General features: G+C 39.6%; 1 protein-coding gene across 1 annotated transcript; it reads left to right on the forward strand.

Moving 5' to 3' along the window:
• Positions 1-15,190: 15,190 nt before the first annotated feature.
• LOC141540264 (sn-1-specific diacylglycerol lipase ABHD11-like) lies at positions 15,191-19,712 on the forward strand. The gene is made up of 6 exons (XM_074264072.1): positions 15,191-15,335; positions 15,969-16,104; positions 16,939-17,112; positions 17,550-17,720; positions 18,084-18,265; positions 18,740-19,712. The coding sequence occupies exons 1-6, from the start codon at positions 15,226-15,228 to the stop codon at positions 18,870-18,872; spliced, it is 906 nt and encodes a 301-aa protein (XP_074120173.1). The 5' UTR covers positions 15,191-15,225; the 3' UTR covers positions 18,873-19,712.
• The last annotated feature ends 1,661 nt before the right edge of the window (positions 19,713-21,373 follow it).

A 21,373-nucleotide genomic window follows, 5' to 3' on the forward strand; every position in this document is an offset into this window, starting at 1 on the left:
TTACACACATATATAATTGTATATAACACATATATATCTGTATATAACACATTTATGCTGTATATATAACTATATATATAACATATATATACTGTATATATTACACACATATATAATTGTATATAACTATATATACTCTGTATATAAAACATATATATAACTGTATATAATATATATACTGTATGTATAACACATATATAACTGTACATAACACATACATACTATATATGCATATATAACATATAATGTATGTATATAACATGTATATTTGTATATAACACTTATATACTGTATATATAACACACATGATTGTATATAACAGATATATAACTGTATATATAACACATATATAACTGTATATATACTCTCTATATAACACATATACTGCGTATATATATATAGCATATATATGACTGTATATAACATATATACTGTATATATTACACACATATATAATTGTATATAACACATTTATGCTGTATATATAGCTATATATACAGCATATATAACACATAGATACTGTATATATTACACACATATATAATTGTACATAACACATATATAACTGTATATATACTCTATATATAACACATATACTGTATATATAAAAAATGTATATAACATATATACTGTATATATATACAATATATACAGCATATATATACTGTATATATAACACATATATAACTGTACATAACACATACATACTGTATATGTATATATAACATATATAATATATGTATATAACATGTATATCTGTATATAACACATATAATGTATATATAACACATACATGATTGTATATAACAGATATATAACATATATACTGTATATATAACACATATATGTGTATATAACGCATATATAACTGTATATATGTGTGCACACTTACACATAGACAGTGTCCATCTAATTACACACCATAATCTGGACAATAGACTTGCTTCATTCTCTACTTGTTTTTTTCCTATCAATAAATCAGTCAATAAACATTTATTAAGTGCCTACTATGAACCAGATACTGTGCTAAATGTTAGAAATACCCAAAAAATAACTAAACAAAGATAAAAGAAGTCATAAAAGAAGGAAAAGGACCTACATGTTCACAAATGTTTGTAGCAGCAGCAAGGAACTGGAAAGGGAGTGAATGCCCATCAATTGGGAAATGGCCAAATAAGTTACGGTATATGAGTGTAAAAGGAATATGTTGTTTTATAAGGAATAATGAGCAGGCTGATTTCAGGAAAGCCTGGAAAGACTTACATAAACCGATGCTGAAGGAAGTGAATAAAATCAGGAGACTATCATATTCAAATGACCAGATTATGTGATGATCAACTATGCAATCACCTATGATCAACTATGAATCACCTTATTAGGTGATTCAAGGTAAGTTCGGTAGACTTGGGATGGAAAATTCTAATCATATCCAGAGAACTATGGAGACCGAATATGAATCGACGCATAGTATTTTCATTTTTGTTTGTTTCTTTCTCATGGTCTTTTTTATCTTTTTGGTCTGATTTTTCTTGTACAACATGACAAATATGGAAATATATTTAAGAGAATTAAATATATTTAACCTATATCATATTGCTCGCTTTCTGAAGAGGAGAAAAGTAATGGAGGGGAGGAGAAAAAGTCTTACAAAATTAATATTAAAACTATCTTTACATGTATTTGTAAAAATAAGATTCTGCTGAGAAGAAAAAAAAGAAATGAATGTTAAAAACTATCTTTAGATGTATTTGGGAAAATAAAATATTATTGAGGGGGGGAAAAAGGGTAAAAGATAGTTCCTACTCTCAAGGGACTCACAATCTCATGGGAAAATAACATGCAAGCAAATATATACCAAACAAGCTATATACAAGATAAATAGGAAATAACAGAAGAAAGGCACGAGAATGTCAAGGATTCAAGAAAGATTTGCTGTAAAATATGGGATTTTAGTTGAGACTCAAAACCAGGGAAATCAGCAGGCAGAATTGAGAAGAGAGAGTATTCAAGGCATGGGAAACAGGAAAACTTGTCTGGAGCACAGAGATGGAGAGTTTTGTTTGTGGAACAGTCCGGAGGCCAGTTGACACTGGATTGAAGAGTACACCTAAGAGAATAAGAGGTAAGAAGATTAGAAAAGTAAGAAGGGCCAAGTTAGAATGATCTTTCAATGTCAAAGAGAGCATTTTATATTTGATCCTAGAGGCAACTGGGAGCCACTGGAATTTGTTTTGAAGGGGGATGACATGGTTGAACCTGAGCTTTAGGAAAATCACTTTGGTGGGTAAATGGAGAATAGAATGAAATGGGGAGAAGCTTGAGTCAGGCAGAGCCCCCAGTAGTTATTGCCCTAGTCCTCGCCTAAGTGATGATGGCCTAAGTCAAAGTGGGGGGAATATTAGAAGAGAAAAGGGAATATTAGAGGAGAGATGTTATAAGGGTGAAATTGATGGGCCTTGGCAATATATTGAATATGAGAAGGAAGGAGGGAATGAGAGATACTGAGGAGTTAAGGGTAACCCCAAAACTTCAGACCTAGGAACTGGGAGAATGGTGTGCCCCTCTATAATAATAGAAGAGGAAGGGTTGGAGGAGGATGAGAGGGAAACAAAATGAGTTCCCTTTTGTATATATTGAGTTTAAGATTTCTACTGGACGTTTTATTCATAGGAGATTCAGAGGTAGGTAGGTGGTAGAGAGCTGGATACACAGAAAGGAAGACCTAAGTTGGAATATAGCTTTACATACCTACTTGGACATATCACTTACTTTCTATTTGCCTCAGTTTCCTCATCTGTAATATGGACATCATAATAGTACTTACCTCCCAGGGTTGTTGTGAAGATCCCATGAAATAGTATTTATAAAGCAGTTAGCACAGAGTCTGCTTCATAGTACAGATTACATAAGTGCTAGCTATTATCACTAAGCCTTTTCCATGTGTTTGATATCTAATATACTTTGGGAAATGATCCTTCAGCCTTCATAATTGGGTAATCTCCAGAATGCATTTCTTCTGTATTCATTTGGTCCAATCCAGCCACTTTGCCTGACTTTTTTCTCTTTATCACTATTTCTGTCTCATCTATAAACACATCTCAGATATGCAAATCCAATGTTAGAGTCTTCATTTGTCTTTTTTGAGAGAAAGAGCTTGTTGCAATTCTTTGCAGAGCTTTTCCATATTTCTTCTTTTTGTTGTTTTCATTCCCATTTCACCTAAAAGGACCTTGGGATTATTTGTTTGCTTTTACTTTTCCCAGGCTTTCCTTAAACTGGCTTGGCCATCCACTGCTTCTCTCTGCTTTGTGAAATGATTGCATTCATCATTTCCTTCCATACTTCTCCATGAGGTTGCTTCTAAACTGGTATTGCCTTTGGCTGCTTGTCAAATAAACTGCAATTAATTGTTTTCATGGTGGTCTTCTTGAAAATCCTTATCATGAACTCTTCAATACAAGTTTCTTGTTTGCCTTTGGTTGGGCACAGAATAAAACTCTTATTTTCCTTCACCAAGAAGAATCTGTGAGTAATCATTCCATTTGGATCCACAACTTCCTTCTGGCTTCATTTATAGACATGATCAAGATTTAGGGAATATCAAGACTGTTACAATCCAGTTTCTCCAGTAACACACAAATTTGTTGCTCACTGGACAAAGAGCTCACATTAAGAATGACTTTGAGGGGAGAAACAACCTTCTTTCTCGCCCTCTCATGTCTCTTTTCTAAATGTTCGGCTTGAAAACAATGTCTCTTGGAGTTTTGGGAGGAGGTGAGGGTGGGAGAAAGGTGGTGAGGAAAAGTGCTGTTCCTTTCCTCTCTTCAGCAGCTCATGGCTGCTAGAACATGTGGCCATCCAGGTGAGCCTGAGGCTGAGAAGTTCAAAGCTTTCACTGTCTCTTCTGCTTTGAATTTCTTTTCTTGAGCACAGGTGATTAAATAGGGCTCCTGGAGAGGAGAGAATAAACTCAGAAGTGTGAAAATTGTGTTCAAGTATCATGCTATTAAGTAGAGAAGTATTGCATTTGCTCTGTTTGGAACTAGAGGAAAGAATAACATGTAAAAATGAGATTGGGGAGGGAGGGAGGTTTAAATTGTTAAAATCTTAGGCATCATTTGTGAGCATCTTATGTGTTCTATAGGTGACTCTTGGGACACAATTTGCCCTCAGCTGCCGCCACCAATTGTTCAAGCCCTACATCCCTGGAGTCTATATTTTAAGGGCTTATCTCTTCATCAAGAAGGAGATTAGAAGAGCTCGGAATGGTCCCGATTCTTCTGACAGTGAAGGTCTACCAGGAGTCAGTGACCTTCAAGTATATGGCCACAGACTTTACTCAAAGGGAGTGGGAACACCTGGACTCTTCCCAGAGGTGATAGGGAGGTGATGCTCAAGAACTGTAGTAATCTTATGTGTTTGGGATTTGCAGCCTCCAGACCAGACCTGATGTCCCATTTGAAGCAAAGGGAAGCCCCCTTGGGTGACAAGAAGGGACATGGAAGCAGGCACATGACCAGATTAAGAAACTGGGACTGAAAACAAGGAATCAACCATAAAACTGGGTATTTTCTAAGAGAATCATCCCTGGAAGGAATCACAAAGCATTCTTCCTTTGTCTCCAAGTTCAGAGGAGTTTGATGATGTTCTTTCTAATTAAGGAAACAAGAGAACAACAAGGACAAATATGTCAAGCCAATAAAAAATCTGTAAGAGCAAAACTTCTAGTACTGTGAGTCATTCTGAATGTTACAAATGTGACAGAAGCTTAAGTCTGTCATCCATCATTTTTCAATAACAATGAGTTTCACTGGGAGAGTATTCTCATCAATGTGAAACTCAAAGAAAAATCTTCAGAGTATGTTCAGACTCAAATAAGTGTAATAAAATTTACTCAAGGAAGACATTTTGAAAGCCTAATAAATGTGAGAAAATGAGTCTGGCCTTAATGAGATCAATAGAAAGCATACTAATGAGAAATCTTATGCATACAAGAAATGTGAATGAGCTTTCCACCAGAGCTCATCTCTTTCTATGCCTCAGACAATTTATGAGAGAAAAAATTCATAAACATAATGAATATGTTTCAGGACTTAATGAACATTAGAAGACTCATTTTGGAACGAAAACTCATGAATGTAAAAAATATGAGAAAGCCTTCCACTAGGGAACAGAACATACACAAAATCAGAGTACTCATTCTGAAGAGACATTTTATGAATGTATTGAATGTGGGAAGATCCCCACTTGGAATTCAGACTTGCTTTACATCAATGAATCATATTGGAGAAAAATCTCATGAACACAATGACTATAGGAAGGTTATCAACCAAAGAATTCTCTTTACTCAACATTGGAAAATTCATACTGAAGAAAAACCTTATGAATATGATAAATATGAGAAGCTCAATAAAAAATACACTTTGTTCCACATCAAAGATTTCATACAGGAAAGAAACTTTATGAATGTAATGAATGGGGGAAGGTCTTTTGCAAAGGAGAACAACTTACTTGACATCTAAGTTGTTCTTACACTTGACATCTGGTAATTCATACTGGAGGAAAACCTTTTGAATGTAACGAATGTGGGAAATCCTTTCCCTATGGAGTATAACTTGCTCAACATCAGATAATTCATATGAATGTAATGAATGTGGAAGATTCTACAGAGCATATACCTGACAGAACATCAGAGAATTCATACTGGAGAAAGACCTTTTGAATTCAGTGAATGTCCCAATGCCTTCTGTTACAAAAGACTACTTACTCAGTATCAGAGAATTCATACTAACGAAAAACCTTATGAATGCAATGAAGATGGGAAGATCTATCAGAAATCAGGAGTTAACATCAGAAAATTCATATCAGGGAGAAAAGTCTTATGAATCTAATGAATATATGAAGTTCTTAAGTTAGAACATCAGAGAATTAATGCTAGAGAAAAACCTTGTAGGTGCGATGAATATGGCAAGGCTTTTGACCAAAGTATAATCCTTTTTCAGAATTATAAAATCTTACTGGAAGAAAATATTAGAAATGTAATAAACATGTGAAGGTCTGGCTTTAATAAGAAAATTCAACTTATATTACATCAGAAAATTCATGTTGGAGAAAAAATTTATTAAGTTAAGGCATAAGAAGGTTAAATAAGTCAGAATTCAGAGTTATAAAATTTTGCATTTGTAAGGGATTTCATCCAGTTATCTAAAAGAACTCTCCCCGTGACATTCCTGACAAATGGTTGTTTGGTTTCCTTGGTAACTTCCAGTTATAGAGCATGTTAGTGACCTGTAGTGGTTTACCATTCCACTTTTGGATTGTTGTAAAATCGACCTTTCCTGGAATAAGGCATTTCTATAAAATTAGCCCATTGTCCCTGAATCAGTCTTTGCAGGGCAGAACAAGTAATCAACTTGTATCCACAATACAAACTTCAAATACTTTAGCAGAAACAGTAGGCCAATCCAGAATCTTCATCGAGATGATAATCCTAAATTGTTTCAAGCCTTCTGCATTAATATTGGCTAAAGTTTCTTCACCTTCATAATTTTATCTCCTCTGGGTGCCCTTTTGAAGCTATGGCACTGAGATCTGAACTGAATATTCCCCATGTGGCTTAACTGGGACTTGAGTACAAGACTACTAATCTCTTATTTCTCTGAGCTGTTTCTCTTAAAGAGATTCAAGATCAGCCTTTACAACTTCTAAATAACACTACTTAATCATTTTGAGCTTATAGTTTATTCAAATTTCCAAGCCCTTTTTAAAATAAACTTCTCTTTAACCACGCCTTCTCCATTTTATTTTGAGAAATAGTTTTTTTTAATCTAAATATAAGACTTAACATTTACTTTGTTTTAATCACATTTTAGGAAATATAACCTAAATGTTCTATCCTTGCAAGGCCTTTGTGGTTCCTGATTCTGCCATCCATGTCTTAGATATCCCACCTCAGTTTGTTTTATTACAGATTTGATGAAACATCATCAAATGTATTCATTGCAAATTGAACAAAGCCAACTTTAAAAGCAAAACAGTAGCCTTACATTATAAATACTGAAATTAAGTGCTGCATATGATTTAAATTAAATTTAAACTGTTTTTGTATTTTAAATCTGCTGTTGATTAAAAACAAAATATTCTACATACAAATGATAATAAACTAATAAAGCATTAGAAAACACTGGAACTTTTACGACTTGAAAACATTAAGCCTCTTCTCTTAAACATTTTCTTGGAAGTTTTGTGATCCAAAATATTGGTTTCATCCTGAAAGTCCTTGTCTAAAGATGGCAAGTAATACAGAATTGGTCATTTTAACCATAAATGTGAATGGGGTAAACTCCCCCATAAAGAGGAAGCGGTTAGCAAACTGGATTAAAAGCCAGAATCCTACAATATGTTGCTTACAGGAAACACACTTGAAGCAGGGCAATATATACAGAGTAAAGGTAAAAGGTTGGAGTAGAATCTACTATGCTATACAAATGCAGAAAAAGCATTTGATAAAATCCAACATCCATTCCTAATAAAAAATAGGAATAAATGGACTTTTCCTTAAAATAGTCAGGAGCATATATTTAAAACTATCAGTAAGCATCATATGTAATGGGGATAAACTGGAACCTTTCCCAGTAAAATCAGGAGTGCAACAAGGTTGCCCACTATCACCATTATTATTCAATATTGTATTAGAAATGCTAGCCTCAGCAATAAGAGCCGAGAAAGAGATTAAAGGAATTACAGTAGGTAATGAGGAAAACAAATCATCACTCTTTGCAGATGATATAATGGTATACTTAGAGAATGCCAGAGATTCTACTAAAAAGCTATTAGAAATAATTCATAACTTTAGCAAAGTTGCAGGATACAAAATAAATCCACATAAATCCTCAGCATTTTTACACATGACCAACAAAATCCAACAGCAAGAGATACAAAGAGAAATTCTATTCAAAATAACTGTCAATAGCATAAAATAGTTGGGAATCTATCTACCAAAGGAAAGTCAGGAATTATATGAGCAAAATTACAAAACACTTTTCCACAAAAATAAAGTCAGATTTAAATAATTGGAAAAATATTAAGTGTTCTTGAGTAGACTGAGGGAATATAATAAAGATGACAATACTCCCTAAACTAATCTATTTATTTAGTGCTATATCAATCAGACTCCCAAGAAACTATTTTAATGACCTAGAAAAAAAAATAACAACCAAATTCATACGAAAGAACAAAAGGTCGAGAATTTCAAGGGAATTAATAAAAAAAAAAAAATCAAATGAAGGTAGCCTAGCTGTACCTGATCTAAAACTTTCTTATAAAGCAGCAGTCACCAAAACCATTTGGTATTGGCTAAGAAATAGATTAGTTGATCAGTAGAATAAGTTAGGTTATGAGCCAAAACACTCTACTTTCTTGAGCTTAAGAGGCAGGTAAAACTCCCTTGGGCCTGGACCTATTGTTCCTTAAACAGGATGGCCTCTGTTCTGCTCTGTGAAGAGGCCTGTTGTTTTCATGCTAACAACTCTGGGGTTATCAGGGACACTCTAAGAACTTTGAGTCAAGGTGAATGGAGCAGTGTCATAGGAAGAACTGGTTCCGGGCCCTGTTTAATTCTTCCCCATGCTTAAACACTCTTTTTTCACCCATTGTGGGACCAATGTTACTCCTCCTCATCCTCACACATAGAGCTCTGCATCTTTTCTAGTCTAGTTCCATTTATCCGGTCTTAGGGTGAGTTAATGAAAATTATGGTATTGTAATCTTTTAATTATTTGGAAAATGGTGATTCAAGGATTTGAATTCTCCTAAAAAGAAGTAAGAAATGTTAAAACCTGAATTATATTCCATAGCCCCAATCCCCCAGAAAAACTGGGTTTGGGAAACTGGATTTGAAAAAATCCTAAACTTAAGATGACCCAGCATCCCAACCCTTTTTGCAGATCCTTGTCTCCTTCTCTGTCAAAACCCTCCTTGGCAAAAGAATAGAGATGGAAACCTCATGCAAGACCCCTGTCTCCCTGCCCTTGTCTTTGAAGTATTTCCTTAAAGATAATAACAACTGCAAAAAGTTTAGATAAGGAAGCAGACCAATTGCTTGTTTAGTTTCTGTCCACCCTGAAGCCCATAAAAGGCCCAATGACTCTTGTTCAGCACCACGTGCTTTGGATAAGAACCCTATGTGATTAGCTTCAATAAATTCTCCATTTAAATTAGTAATTATCTACTCGCCTCCATATCATGGCATAAAGCTAGCATGTTCAGTAGGAACTGTCCATCTTATGGCAGCAAGTTCTCTGGTCATAACTAATTCCCACTTACTAAGCATCACAATGCTTAGTAACTTTAGAAACTAGCCCACTTATTAAGCATCACAGAGACTAATTCATTGGGAATTTAGCCTGCTTTAATGGTATCTTCCCCCTTGTTAATAGTGAGTTCCACTAGGGAACTTTAGTCTGTGCCTTTTCCTTTGTTAATTATTAACTCCCTTTAAGTAGTAGTTGATGGCACAATGGATAGAGCACTGGCCCTGAAGTCAGGAGGACCTGAATTCAAATCCAGCCTCAGATACTTAACACATCCTAGCCATGAGACCCTAGACAAGTCATTTAATCCCAATTGCCTCAGGATAAAAAAGAAAAGCATCTCACAAGAAAATTGGTGTAATAATAAAAATCTCTGGAAATGATCTAACCCTACAAATTCTTTTGAGATAGATATCTCATGACACCAGCCCACAATCCCATTATATTTTTGGGCTTCAACCTACATATCCCAACAACTATGCTTCCATTTATACATGCCTACCTGAAGAGGTAGATAGCCCAACATGCAAATGATTAACAGAATCTTACATCCTCAAGAGAAATTCTTGTCTTATATAAACTTCAAAGAATTTACAACCTCCTGAGGAACTTCTTTGATATACACACTTCTCTATATCCAAAGGAAGCAGAAAAGTCCTTTGCAAATACAAACTCTGTTTTATGATCCTGTTTGTGTATAAAATGAAGCTCCAAAATCCTATTCTTTGCAAATAAGCTTTCTACCTTGAAACCTTTTGCCTGACTCTACAGCATCTCTTTCTTGGCAATTTGGCTTTTCTCCCTGGAGGCCAATTTCCTGCCTACCCCTTTTCTAATCAAAAAATTTTGTTTTAACACAGCAATTGAGTAGGCGAATTCATTTGCTAAGAATCCAGTCTTGGTACTTTGGAGGGAGAAGAGAGAGAGAGAAACAGACAGCCAGAAAAGAACCACTGACCCATCTCTGCCTTAGTTTATTACCCTCTTCATTCACCCTCTTCATAGCTACTTAGGAGAAATAAATCCACAGATATAACCTCTTTGTCTTTGTTAGATTGAACTCTAGGGGACAAAATCTTAAGATGATCATGTAAAAGATAGCAAAAGAATCTAGCTCTCCTACTTATATTGCAGCAGTGATTTTTAAATGGCACCAGATGGAATGATTGAGAAAAATCAGTTGAGAAAATGATTGAGAAATAGTTGCAATGTTATCCTTCTTGGTTATACCTCTACGAAAATGTGGCTAGAACATTAGAAAGAGAAGTTGACCAAGGGAATCAACATGACCTTCTGTGTCAGTGCCTGGAGCCTGTATATGTCCTTTGTGAAGACATACCAGAGGAAGAGTAGGCCATTTTGGGACCTCTAATAATTGGAGACCTGAAGCTAGCAGTATATGAACCTTACATATCAAAACAGATATCCATTATTGTACAGGAAAAGTGACTTGCAGTGTACACCTCAAAACATTGGAAGCCACAATAAGAGATAAGGATAACTCAGACAAGTACATGGAAAGGAATTTCACTTATTAACAAGAAATGGAAAGAATAATTGAAGTGGGAGAGTCCCAACAAAACAATGGAGGAAAATTCAATGGCAAGATATGCTAAAACAAAGTCCAAAATGGGGGAAAAGGGGAAAGGGACAGAAATGAATATGAAAACTGACCTGAAAAATAGGTCAAAATGAGAGAATTTAAAAATTGTCCAGTTAACTGAAGACCATGACTAAAGATCCTGGAAATTATATTTCAAGAAATCATAAAAGAAAGCTGTTCAAATCTGTATAACAGATGCAAGTATCACAAGAAACTAAGCTACTTTAAGTATTGAACTATGATATTCCAAAAGATAAAAATTTATAATTACAGGTAACTTATTCCAAAAAACAAGATTATTCTATAAGGGAAGACGTCAATCGTTAATAGAATAGAAGGTGTCAGGAGTCAAGACAAACCTAGAAAGGTAAATACACTTGAACAATTGAAGTAACTAAATGGAAATGAAAAGCCTACATTCCCATTGAAAAAAAAAAAAAAAAGAGAGAATGACCTTTCAGGATCCTAACACCTTCAAGGGTCACAGAAAAGAAAGACAAAACCAGGGGCCAAGAGGAATTGGCACTGAGAATTTATGCTGTTGTTTGATACTTGTTCTTGTTTTGTTGGCTATTAGGAGATGAGAGGAAATGAAATATAATAAGGGGGAAATAATGAAGAGAAGACTATACAAGCATGGAGACAGGGATAGAGGGGGGAGTGAGAGTCAGACATGGTATGACCAATTTTCATTTGAATTGGAAATGAACCATAGAAAGCAATTTTTTAATAGAAAATTTTATAGAAATTTATAGAATTTTAAATTATAAATTATAGAAAGTTATAGAAATATATAGAATATGGAAATTATAAATTATAGAATTTTATAGAAATAACAGACTTAGTGTGGAAACCAGAAATGTAAACCTGATTCTTAAAAAATTCTGTATTAGAAAGGGCGATGGGAGAGGAGAAAGATACAGATGGAAACATAGGTGATTGTCAACCTTTTTTTCCCCAGAGTTCAATCTAAGAAAGACAAAACAGTTATCCATGGATTTATTCTTCCTAAGTAGGCAGATATGTATATATGGGAGTAAATTACTGATGAGGTGTGGGAATAGGAGGGAGAGATGCCCTCTAGTCGGAGGCATAGGTCCTATGTGAAAGAATTCGAAAACACGAAATCTGTGTGGCAAAAGGGATTTTTATTGTTCACTAAGAAGAAAGCTTTCTTAGCCTGCATAACTCCTGGTTAGGAATTTGGCAGAGATGGATTAACAAAATCTGGGTTATATGGGATAAATCTTGGCCTGGGGCTGGGAGCTGTCTGGGCTACTCAATAGAAGACCATCATACAAAGATCTCCAATTGAATAAAATCACTTAAGTGGGCATTTGAACCTTAACTGGGAGTTTGCAGGCTTCTGGGAATCCCCCAAAAGATCTCAGCTTATGTCATTAGAAATGAGCTCAAGGCAGCCATAGGCAGCAGAGTTAATAAAGACAAAAATGGGTGGGAGAAAGAATGCAATCCAATAGTGGTCTTATCAAGTCACTTCTGGATTGGGCTGTTTTTAAAACTGGGGGTTGACATGAATTTCTTGGGGTACAGGAGTTAAACCCCAAAAATATATTGAGGTTTTGAGCTGGTGTTGAGGGGTCTCAGAAGGCTTTGACCACCTCCAAAACAAGATCTTAGTATGCTGCTGGCAGCAGACTGATTTCCAAATGGGAGTTTAGTCATTAATAAGGGGGAAGATTCAAGCCCTAAAGTGGGGTAAGTTCCTCTTGAATTAGGAACCAGGAACAAGTCCTCTTGGACTGGAATGAATCTGGAAATGATGGCAGAAGGAAGGCAAAGATCCTAGAGAACTTGCTGTCATAAGGCAGGCAGTTCCTAATGAGCCCGGCTAAATTCCTAAAGAAGTTAGCAAGGAAGTGGGGTACAGGCAGATTCTTTTATAGGACCAAAATAACCTCAGGGGTTGGTATCATAAATTGGCCTACAGACTGGACACAGTAACACAGTAAGATAATTTCATCCAGGCAAGGAGTTCATAAGGAATTAAACCAGGGCTCACTCTTAAAGGCTCACTTAAGGACAACAAAAAGCCTACTCATTTAAGGATTATCAATGCTTGCCTCAGGGAATGGCTGGGCTACCTGACTGTTTACAATAATTCAGGCTCTCGCCCTATAATTAATCCAGGGATCTTTTTTTTTTCACTCTAGTTGATTATCTGCTTTAGCTGGGAGAGTTCTTGGGTCAATATGTCAATACCACAAAACTACCAATTTGAAAGTACTGCAAGGAGTTCTGATACACGCAGCTGAAGGAATGCTCAGTTTTTTCTCTTACTGGATGGGTCAGTCTGGCCTCTTCTGGATAGAAAAGGAGCTTGGGCAAATTGAGGTGATCAGTAAAGTCATTAGCCATTCCATTTTCACAGGATGTAAAAAAACATTTAAACAAAAATAAAAAAACAATTTAAATAGCTAGAGCATCCAAGGGAAATCTTAGGGAAATCTTGGTCATAGCAATGACCAAGAACTAGAGTTCTTAACTAACCAAGGAATCAAATCTCTTTTTTGCATTAAAAAAGAAAATTTTGCTAATAGATCTGTCCAAGGTAGAATGAGCTGCCTGCTGAATGCTGGGATCTGCTCAAAGCATAAGCTGGATAATCACTTGTCAGGGATGCACAGTAAAGATTTCCTCACTGAACAGGATGAATTAGATGGCCCTGCAGACCCCCTTCACTTCTCCATCTCTATGGTTCTGATTGTCACTAACCTTGATAGCTGCCCTGTGAAATTGAGAGATCTAGAGCCAGTGAGAGCTCCTGGGACCAAGCAGCAGGTTTGCCTCCTGGCTTCTCACTCACAGCCTATGCCATGCTCTGGATAGTCAGGAAAATCGGGACTTGGAGGAAGCTGCTTAGACAGCTCAGAGCCAAGGTGAAAGAGAAAGGGATGTTCAGGACCCTCACAAAAAGTTTTTAACCTTTTAAGTATCAACCTCCTGCTAGGAGCCTCTGGTTTCTGGTTGATGGTTTAAGACTCTGTCAAAACACTTTTGTTTTAATAATCCTTTTGTGTATGATGACCAATTCTGATGGACCCGGCCCTCTCCAACAATGAGATGAACCAAATCAGCTCCAATAGAGCAGTAATGAACTGAACCAGCTACTGAACCAGCTACACCCAGCGAAAGAATTATGGGAGATGACTATGGACCACTACATAGAATTCCCAATTCCTCTGTTTTTGTCCACCTGGATTTTGGATTTCCTTCACAGGCTAATTGTACACGATTTCAAAGTCCGATTCTTTTTGTTCAGCAAAACAACTGTTTGGTCATGTATACATATATTGTATTTAATTTATACTCTAACATATTTAACATCTATTGGTTGACCTGCCATCTGGGGGGGGGGGCAGGGAAGGAGGGGAAAAATTAGAACAAAAGGTTTGGCAATTGTCAACGTTGTAAAATTACCCATGCATAGATCTGGTAAATAAAAACTATTTTAAAAAAATAATCCTTTTGTGACAAAAGACATAAATAGCTGTCCTATACCTGATTAACTCTGTAAAGTGAGTGCCTTTCTGAAAGGGACTTTCATGGTATATGAATCACACCAGATTTGGGGTGAAGGCAGGAAGGCCAGAGACAATGGAGCGGGGGAGGGAGCCTATCTCTTCCCTTGAGAGGCTAGGTTTCTTAGGACTGAACCAGGGCCAGGAAATGCCAAAGTTGGGGGTCCCTTAATGGAAGAGAGCACCTCAGGCTCCCTGGGGCAGCCATGGCATCCTGGGATTTTTGCATCACTTCTTACAAATTTTTTTCATTTCCAAATTTATTCTCCCTTTCTTCCCCAAAGAATTACTCCAAGAATAACAAAGAAGGGAGGGGGGGTCCATTCTGTAAAACATGAATCAAAACATCAACCAAGTCTGAAAGGATAGGGATGTTCCACATCCATAGTCCCTCACTTCTCCTATGAAGATAAAGAGATCCTCCTCATTTTCCAGAATGTTTTCCATTGTCCAAAGTCACACAGCTCATCCTAGAACAGTGCCCCAGATGATTTCCAAGGGTCCCCCCATTTCTACCACACTCTGATCCCACAAAAGGCAGAAGGGGAAAGTCTGGAGCAAGGTGTCAGCTAAACCCACTATCAGGCTCCAGCACCTGGGACAATGTGGTTCAATGGAAGGAACAGTGGATTAGCTGATTGGAAGGAGGGGGAGGATTTTAAGGCGGCCCAACAGCCAAGGGGTGGGACAAAACCGGGGCCGGGGCCGGCCCGAGCAGCAGAGGTGGAGTACAAAGTGTGGGAGCAGAAGGCAGCTGTGCTCATTCAGCATGTGGGCTAGAAACTGGAGATCCCTCCTCTGGGGATCCTCGCGCCTCTGGATCTCACCCATCCAAGGCGTGAGGCGCTCCCTGGCCACCATGGGGAGCAGTGGACCCAGGTCAGTCCAGAGTCTCCGGGGCCAGCTCTGCCCTCTCCTGCTCCCTGAACCTTCTCCTGCTCCCCTATCCTCCCGTCCTCCAAGTCCTTCTCCCTTCCCTCTGCCTGCACTAATACCTTTTCTTTCCCCACTGCCCCCTCTTTCTCCAAACTTCTCCCTGGGGTCCTCTCTTAGCCCTTCATCTTTACACTCTCCTCCTTATCGGGCTTTTCTTTCCCCTACCTTCTCTCCTTCCCTCCCTCCACTTCCTCCTCCCCACACCCCTTCATTTCATCTCTCTCCCCTTTACCCTTCCTTGCCTTTCTTCTTTCCTTTCCCCTCCTCCTACAGGTACAATCCCAGCTCTCCTTTTTCTGTCCCTTCTCCTGTGTTTGCTCCTCCCCTCCCTCCTGTCCCCCTTCTTGTGGCTGGCTCCCTCCTCCCTTTGCTTCCCCCCACATCCGCTTGCCCCTGGGGCTGCTTCTCTCTGGACGTTTTACCCCACATGTTCCCCCCCATGGATGGACATACCCACTTCTCCATCAGAGCCCCCTGCATAGGGGAGAGGAGACCCTGCCCTCCCTTAGCATCCCATGATCCTCCATGCCTCTAATGTGCTCCATCCCTCCTCTTCCTCTCTCCCTCCCTGGCCAGGCCAGTGCCCCTCTCCTACAAGCTGCTGGATGGTCAGGACGCCCTCCCCCCTGTCGTCTTCTTGCACGGGATGTTTAGCAACAAAAAGATCTTCCAGACTGAAGCCAAAACCCTGGCACAGCAGACAGGCAGGAAGGTAATACTCCTGAATGGCAGATGAGCTGGGAGAGGGAACAGTCTGTCCGGAGGGAGCAAGGGGGGAAAGAGAAGATGGAGGGGGATGGGGCGCCCAAGATGGGCTGGCAGGAGGGCCTCCATCTCCAGTCAGTAGGTGAGGTTTGAGGGCATCAGAAGTCCACTCACAAACCACCAGATGCAGCGTGGTCATTCCTCCTGAGGCTTTCGTGCCAGGCCAGACGATGACTTGCTGGGCATTTTTGCTCAGCAGTGGGTTGGACCAGATGGTTTATTCCAACTCCGAGATTCATCGAATCCCTAAATATCTCCGGTACTGACACCTGGGATTCTAGAATGCTGAAACTATATCGTTTGAGAGATTTCACCATGGCCCAGGAGAAATTTATTTTATAAATACAATTTATATTTTATTTATAATGATAAATTTTATAAATAAAATGTATAAAATAAATGGCAGAAATCCCTACTAGTGAATAAAGGTAATGTCTTTGTGGGTAATGAAGTTACATTCTTCCCTAATATAAGAAAGTAAAAGGAATAGGAAGAAAGTGGAAAAGAGGGAATGGGGACCCAAGAACCAGGCTGCTGAAGGGCCAGCTCTGGCTGGGGAAGGGGGACAAAGATGGGAGGGGGAGGGATATTTTTCCTTCTGATGCACTTGTCCTCCTGTGGTCCCATCTTTCCCCCTTCTTTCTCTTGCCAAGGATCACTCTTGCTTCCCGGACACTCGGGTAGTCCTCAGAGGGACTCCTGCTGTAAGTCAGCCCCCCAGGGTGGAGAGGGGAGAGAAAGGAATCTGGGAAATTTATAATTCTCGGTGTCTGCCCCACAGGTATTGATAGTGGACGCTCGGAACCACGGAGAGAGTCCCCATTGTCCTGACTGCAGTTATGAGGCCATGAGCGCTGACCTCCAGGCTCTCCTACAAAAGCTAGGACTCGGCCCCTGCGTCCTCATTGGGCACAGCATGGGAGGCAAGACAGCCATGACCTTAGCCCTACAGAAGGTGAGGGGGCCCCAAGGCTGAAGGGGGAGAACACCCAACTTGTCCATAGCTTGTAATCCCCCCCAAGGTTCCTCCCAAGAAGTTACCTGTGGAGTTGTGGGTAGAGTGAGGCTGCGAGTGAACACTGGGGCTAGAAGCAGAGAATTCCCCGAGGAACACCAGGTTTTCTTCACACATTCTAAATCCTAATGGACTGAAGGGAAGTTGAGGGGGCCTCTCCCCAGTGTTGGGGGATTTCAGGATTCAGAGTGAAGTTCTTAAAACCTTTCCTCATAAATGTTACCCCTTCTCCATGGTTAACCCAGAATATGCAAAGGATGGTACCAGTCTGTGAAATGGGCATCCTTCCCCTCTGGGGATCTGGGCTCCCATTGCTGGGAACGGGGGACAGGAGGGAGGGGGTCGGAGGTCGTTATGTGATGGGCTTTCTCCTTCAGCCAGAGCTGGTGGAACGCTTGGTCTCAGTGGACATCAGCCCCTTGGTGATCCCGGACTTACCGGATGTCTTTAAAATCATACCTCTCATGGAGTCTCTAAACATCCCTGAAGATCTTTCCGACTCCCAAGCCTTTGAATTACTCAATGAGTATCTGAAGCCATTCGTTACGGTGATTTTCGGGACTGCTAGGGCTGGGGGTGTGGAGATGGACTCCAGAAGCCACAAAGCAAACCGTGCAGTTTGGAGTCCTCCGGAGAGAGGGAGGGGGAGGGCAGGGGCTGGAGGGGGCAGCCCAGGAGGCCTCTGGGGGAATCAAGCATAAATTCTTTGAAGGCCGACCTTATCTTCCCTTTCCTTTGTATTCCCAGCATCTTATCTTCCTCCCAAGAGGCATTTCCTAAATGTTTGTAGACATGAAGGGAGAAAGGGCACAATCTGGAGTTGGACTCTGGTCTGGGCTTGGGCTGAGAAGGGTCTCAGGGGAAGGTGGAAGCCCCCGAGGCTGGGTCAGCTAGATCCTTGTACCCTCTAGGATTCTAGTATTCGGCAGTATCTGTTCAACAGCCTGGATCGGACCAATGGGAAGTATGTATGGAACGTCAATAGTGAAAACCTGCAGCAGCAAAAACAGCTACTTCTGGACACTCTTCAGATCCAGGGAGTTTATCGCGGCCGCACACTCTTCCTCACAGACTCCCATTCGCCCTTCCTCCCGTAAGGCGGGCTCCAAACTCCCAGTCCTCCATCTTTCTTCTTGAGCCCCAGTTGGACTCTTCACTCTCAAGGAAGAGGGCAATTGGGGGCTTAACTGTGCTTGGGCTCAGGAGGAGAGGCTTCTGCCAGAATCTCCCCTAGATTTCTTCACGATTCTCATGTCTTTCTATCTGTCTAACTGCTTTTCATCCTATCCCTTCCCATACCCATTGCTCATCTTCCTTCCTTGTGACTGCCTATTTCTGACTCTTCCCCTCATTTTTTCCTTCTCTGTTCCCTCTGCCTTCTCAGTGTCTCGTTATCTCTGTCTGTATGTATGTCTCTGTCTCTCCTCTTTCCCTTTGTCCCTTTCCTTTTCCTTCTGGTCCTCTCCCACTCTCCCTCTCTCTCTTCCCCTTTCCCCCTCTCTACCACCCTCTCCTTTCCTCTTTCCCTCTCTTCAACGCTTTCATTTTTTTTTCCTCTCTTTGACAGGCCAAGTCATTACCCCAAGATCAAGCTCCTGTTCCCTGAAGTCCAGTTCCAGAACATCCCTGATTCTGGCCACATCACCCATATTAAGAAGCCCCACGAGTTCATGAGCAATATCCTAAGTTTCCTGTCCTAGAAGATGTCCCTTCTCCTCATACTCCATTTACAACTTCCAAACACTCAGAGAACCACAGACTCTTCCTTCACTTGGAATCTTTCTTTAAAAAAAAACAAAACAAAAAAAAAACTTTTTAAAATTCAGAACTGAACACACAACAATAAATACAAACATCTCAGTGGGCAAAGAATAAGAGAGAAAAAAAAGAGAATTGTAAAAATTGTGAATTTCTGTTTTGAAAAGCTTAGGTTGTTTTTCATCACATGATAAAATCACAAACTTATCTTGCTTGTCTTCAGCTCCCACCAAACAGCTTTCTGATCTCTGCCCTGTGTTTTTTAAATACTTTCCATTTTTTCCTTTTTTAGAAAACAATATTTTTATTATGAACTTGACAGATAAAAATGCCTCCTTTTTACTTAAGGCTTTTCCCCTTTCCCAGGATTTTCTCTGGCTTAATATCTTTTCTAAATTGTGGTGTCAGCAGTTCCAATGATCTTGTGATGAAAAGAGCCATCCACACCCAGAGAAAGAGGACTGTGGGAATTGAGTGATTCACAAGCTAGCATCCTCACTCTTTTTGTTGTTTGCTTGCATTTTAGTTTCTTCATCATTTTCTTTTCTGTTTGATTTGATCTTTCTTGTACAGCAAGAGAATTGTATAAATATGTATGTGTATGTTGGATTTAACATATATTTCTATCATGTTTGACATATATTGGAATACTTGCTATCCAGGGGAGAGGGTGGGGGAAAGGGGGAGAAATTGGAACACAAGGTTTTGCAAGGGTTACGGTTACAGAATTATCTATAGATATGTTTTGAAAAATAAAATAAAATGCGATGCCTGCAACTGAACACTCTTGAATATGAGCAGAATGGAGCATTTGAGGGCTTCCATTTCCCACATTAATAACAAAAACAACATCAACAATGAGTAATAATAAGACTGCTGGGTTGTACAGTGGATAGATCGTCAGACCTGGAGTTCAATCTGGTTTCTAGCCTTATTTAGCCTCAATTCCTCAGCTGTAAAATGGGAATCATCATTGTGAGGATCAAAAGACTTAACATGTATAAAGCACCTGGAATATAGTGAGTTAGCACTGTCTAAATGCTAGCTATGGTTATTTTAAGTCAGTGATTTTTTTTTCACAGTGGAGAGCCAATGCAGATCTTCTGTCCCCTTCTGAACATCCTTCTGCTCTCTTCTGGCTATGTCTGTGTGTTTCAGGGATATTTGTATCTTTCTTTCCTTCTATTTTTCCATCACTATCCAGCTCCAATAAAGCTCTCTCCGCTGTGCCAACTAGCTGCCAAGTAGAGGTTTCTCACCTTGGCTGACTCTGGTGCCATAGGGCTTTGCCTGGCACCAATGGCAGAACCAAGATGAGGCCTGAAGGGTAGCTTTGCAAAAGGGCTGCCTCCCTCCCTCTGCTTCGGATACACCTGTTGTCCAGCTGCCAAGTTTCTACTAGGAGGAAGGGAAAAGGAAAAGCAGAAGCTTTGCGTGGGTTGGTGACATAAAGCCAAGCCGGTGGGCACCCTGACACAAAACTGGTAGCCGTCTCCTGCTGAGAGCATCCCTCCCACACACCATGCGACCTTCTCTCCCTCAGTTTTCTTTCTTTGTCTGCAACAGCTCAGGCTCTTCTGCCAGCTTGTCAATGATCCCTACTATGTCCCTTCAATTCATGGTAACTTTCTTTTGCTTGTGTACAGCCCACACTTAGTATGCGCTTGGCGCACAGTAGATAGATGTTTGCTAAATGCTTATTGAATTAATTTGTATTGAAGTCTCAAAAACTTATTAACCTTCTTGGCCTTTTTCCAAAAATATAGGAAGCTTATGTACTAATGGGGAAAAACATTATACAAAAGTGAGCTGAAAAGGGGAAGAGGTCAGAACCCCAGCTCTAAGGCCCATTCAATCTTGTTTAAAATGTCAAATGCCTAGGAAGCAACAGAGCACCAGCCCTGAAATTAGGAGGACCTGAGTTCAAATGGAACTCACACTTATTACTTCCTAGCTGTGTGACCCTGGGCAAGTCACTTAATCCTAATTGCCTCAGCAATAAACAAACAAACAAATAAATAAAATAACAAATGCTGCAGAGGTTAAAAAAAAAAAAAAAAAAAAAAAAGAGGAGTTGGAAATTTGGGAGATCTATGTCATCTACCCCTCATCAGCTGGCAGGGCTCACCAGGCAGGAAGCAGGACCGACTTATGGGGGGATATGTTCAGTATAGAAAGAGGTAAACATAGGGGCAGATAGGTCTCTCACTGGAGACCTTCTTTGGAAAGCCTTCTCTAAATGGAGAAAAGCTTGAGGGAGTTGGAACTGACCCCTACATAGACTAGACTGGTAAGAGACTTTCCTGAAACTGGGGTGAACCAAGCAAAGGGTTTGGCCCTTCCTGGTAGAGCCCCTGGGGCCCATTCCTGACCTTCTTCTAGTTCTATTCCACTTTAAACTAGATCTAACTCTGGGATCTTTCCTGCCAGCCTCTCTCCACAC

This window comes from Sminthopsis crassicaudata, chromosome 4 (genome assembly GCF_048593235.1).
Source record: "Sminthopsis crassicaudata isolate SCR6 chromosome 4, ASM4859323v1, whole genome shotgun sequence".
NCBI classification, from domain to species: Eukaryota; Metazoa; Chordata; class Mammalia; order Dasyuromorphia; family Dasyuridae; genus Sminthopsis; species Sminthopsis crassicaudata.

What these genes read in the sequence shown, in the direction of transcription:
- LOC141540264 (XM_074264072.1), top strand. Translation starts at nt 15,226, where the DNA reads ATGTGGGCTAGAAACTGGAGATCCCTCCTCTGGGGATCCTCGCGCCTC. An exon ending in CACAGCAGACAGGCAGGAAG is followed by an intron (nt 16,105 to 16,938) that starts GTAATACTCCTG and finishes TCTGCCCCACAG; the next exon opens with GTATTGATAGTGGACGCTCG. An exon ending in TGACCTTAGCCCTACAGAAG is followed by an intron (nt 17,113 to 17,549) that starts GTGAGGGGGCCC and finishes TTTCTCCTTCAG; the next exon opens with CCAGAGCTGGTGGAACGCTT.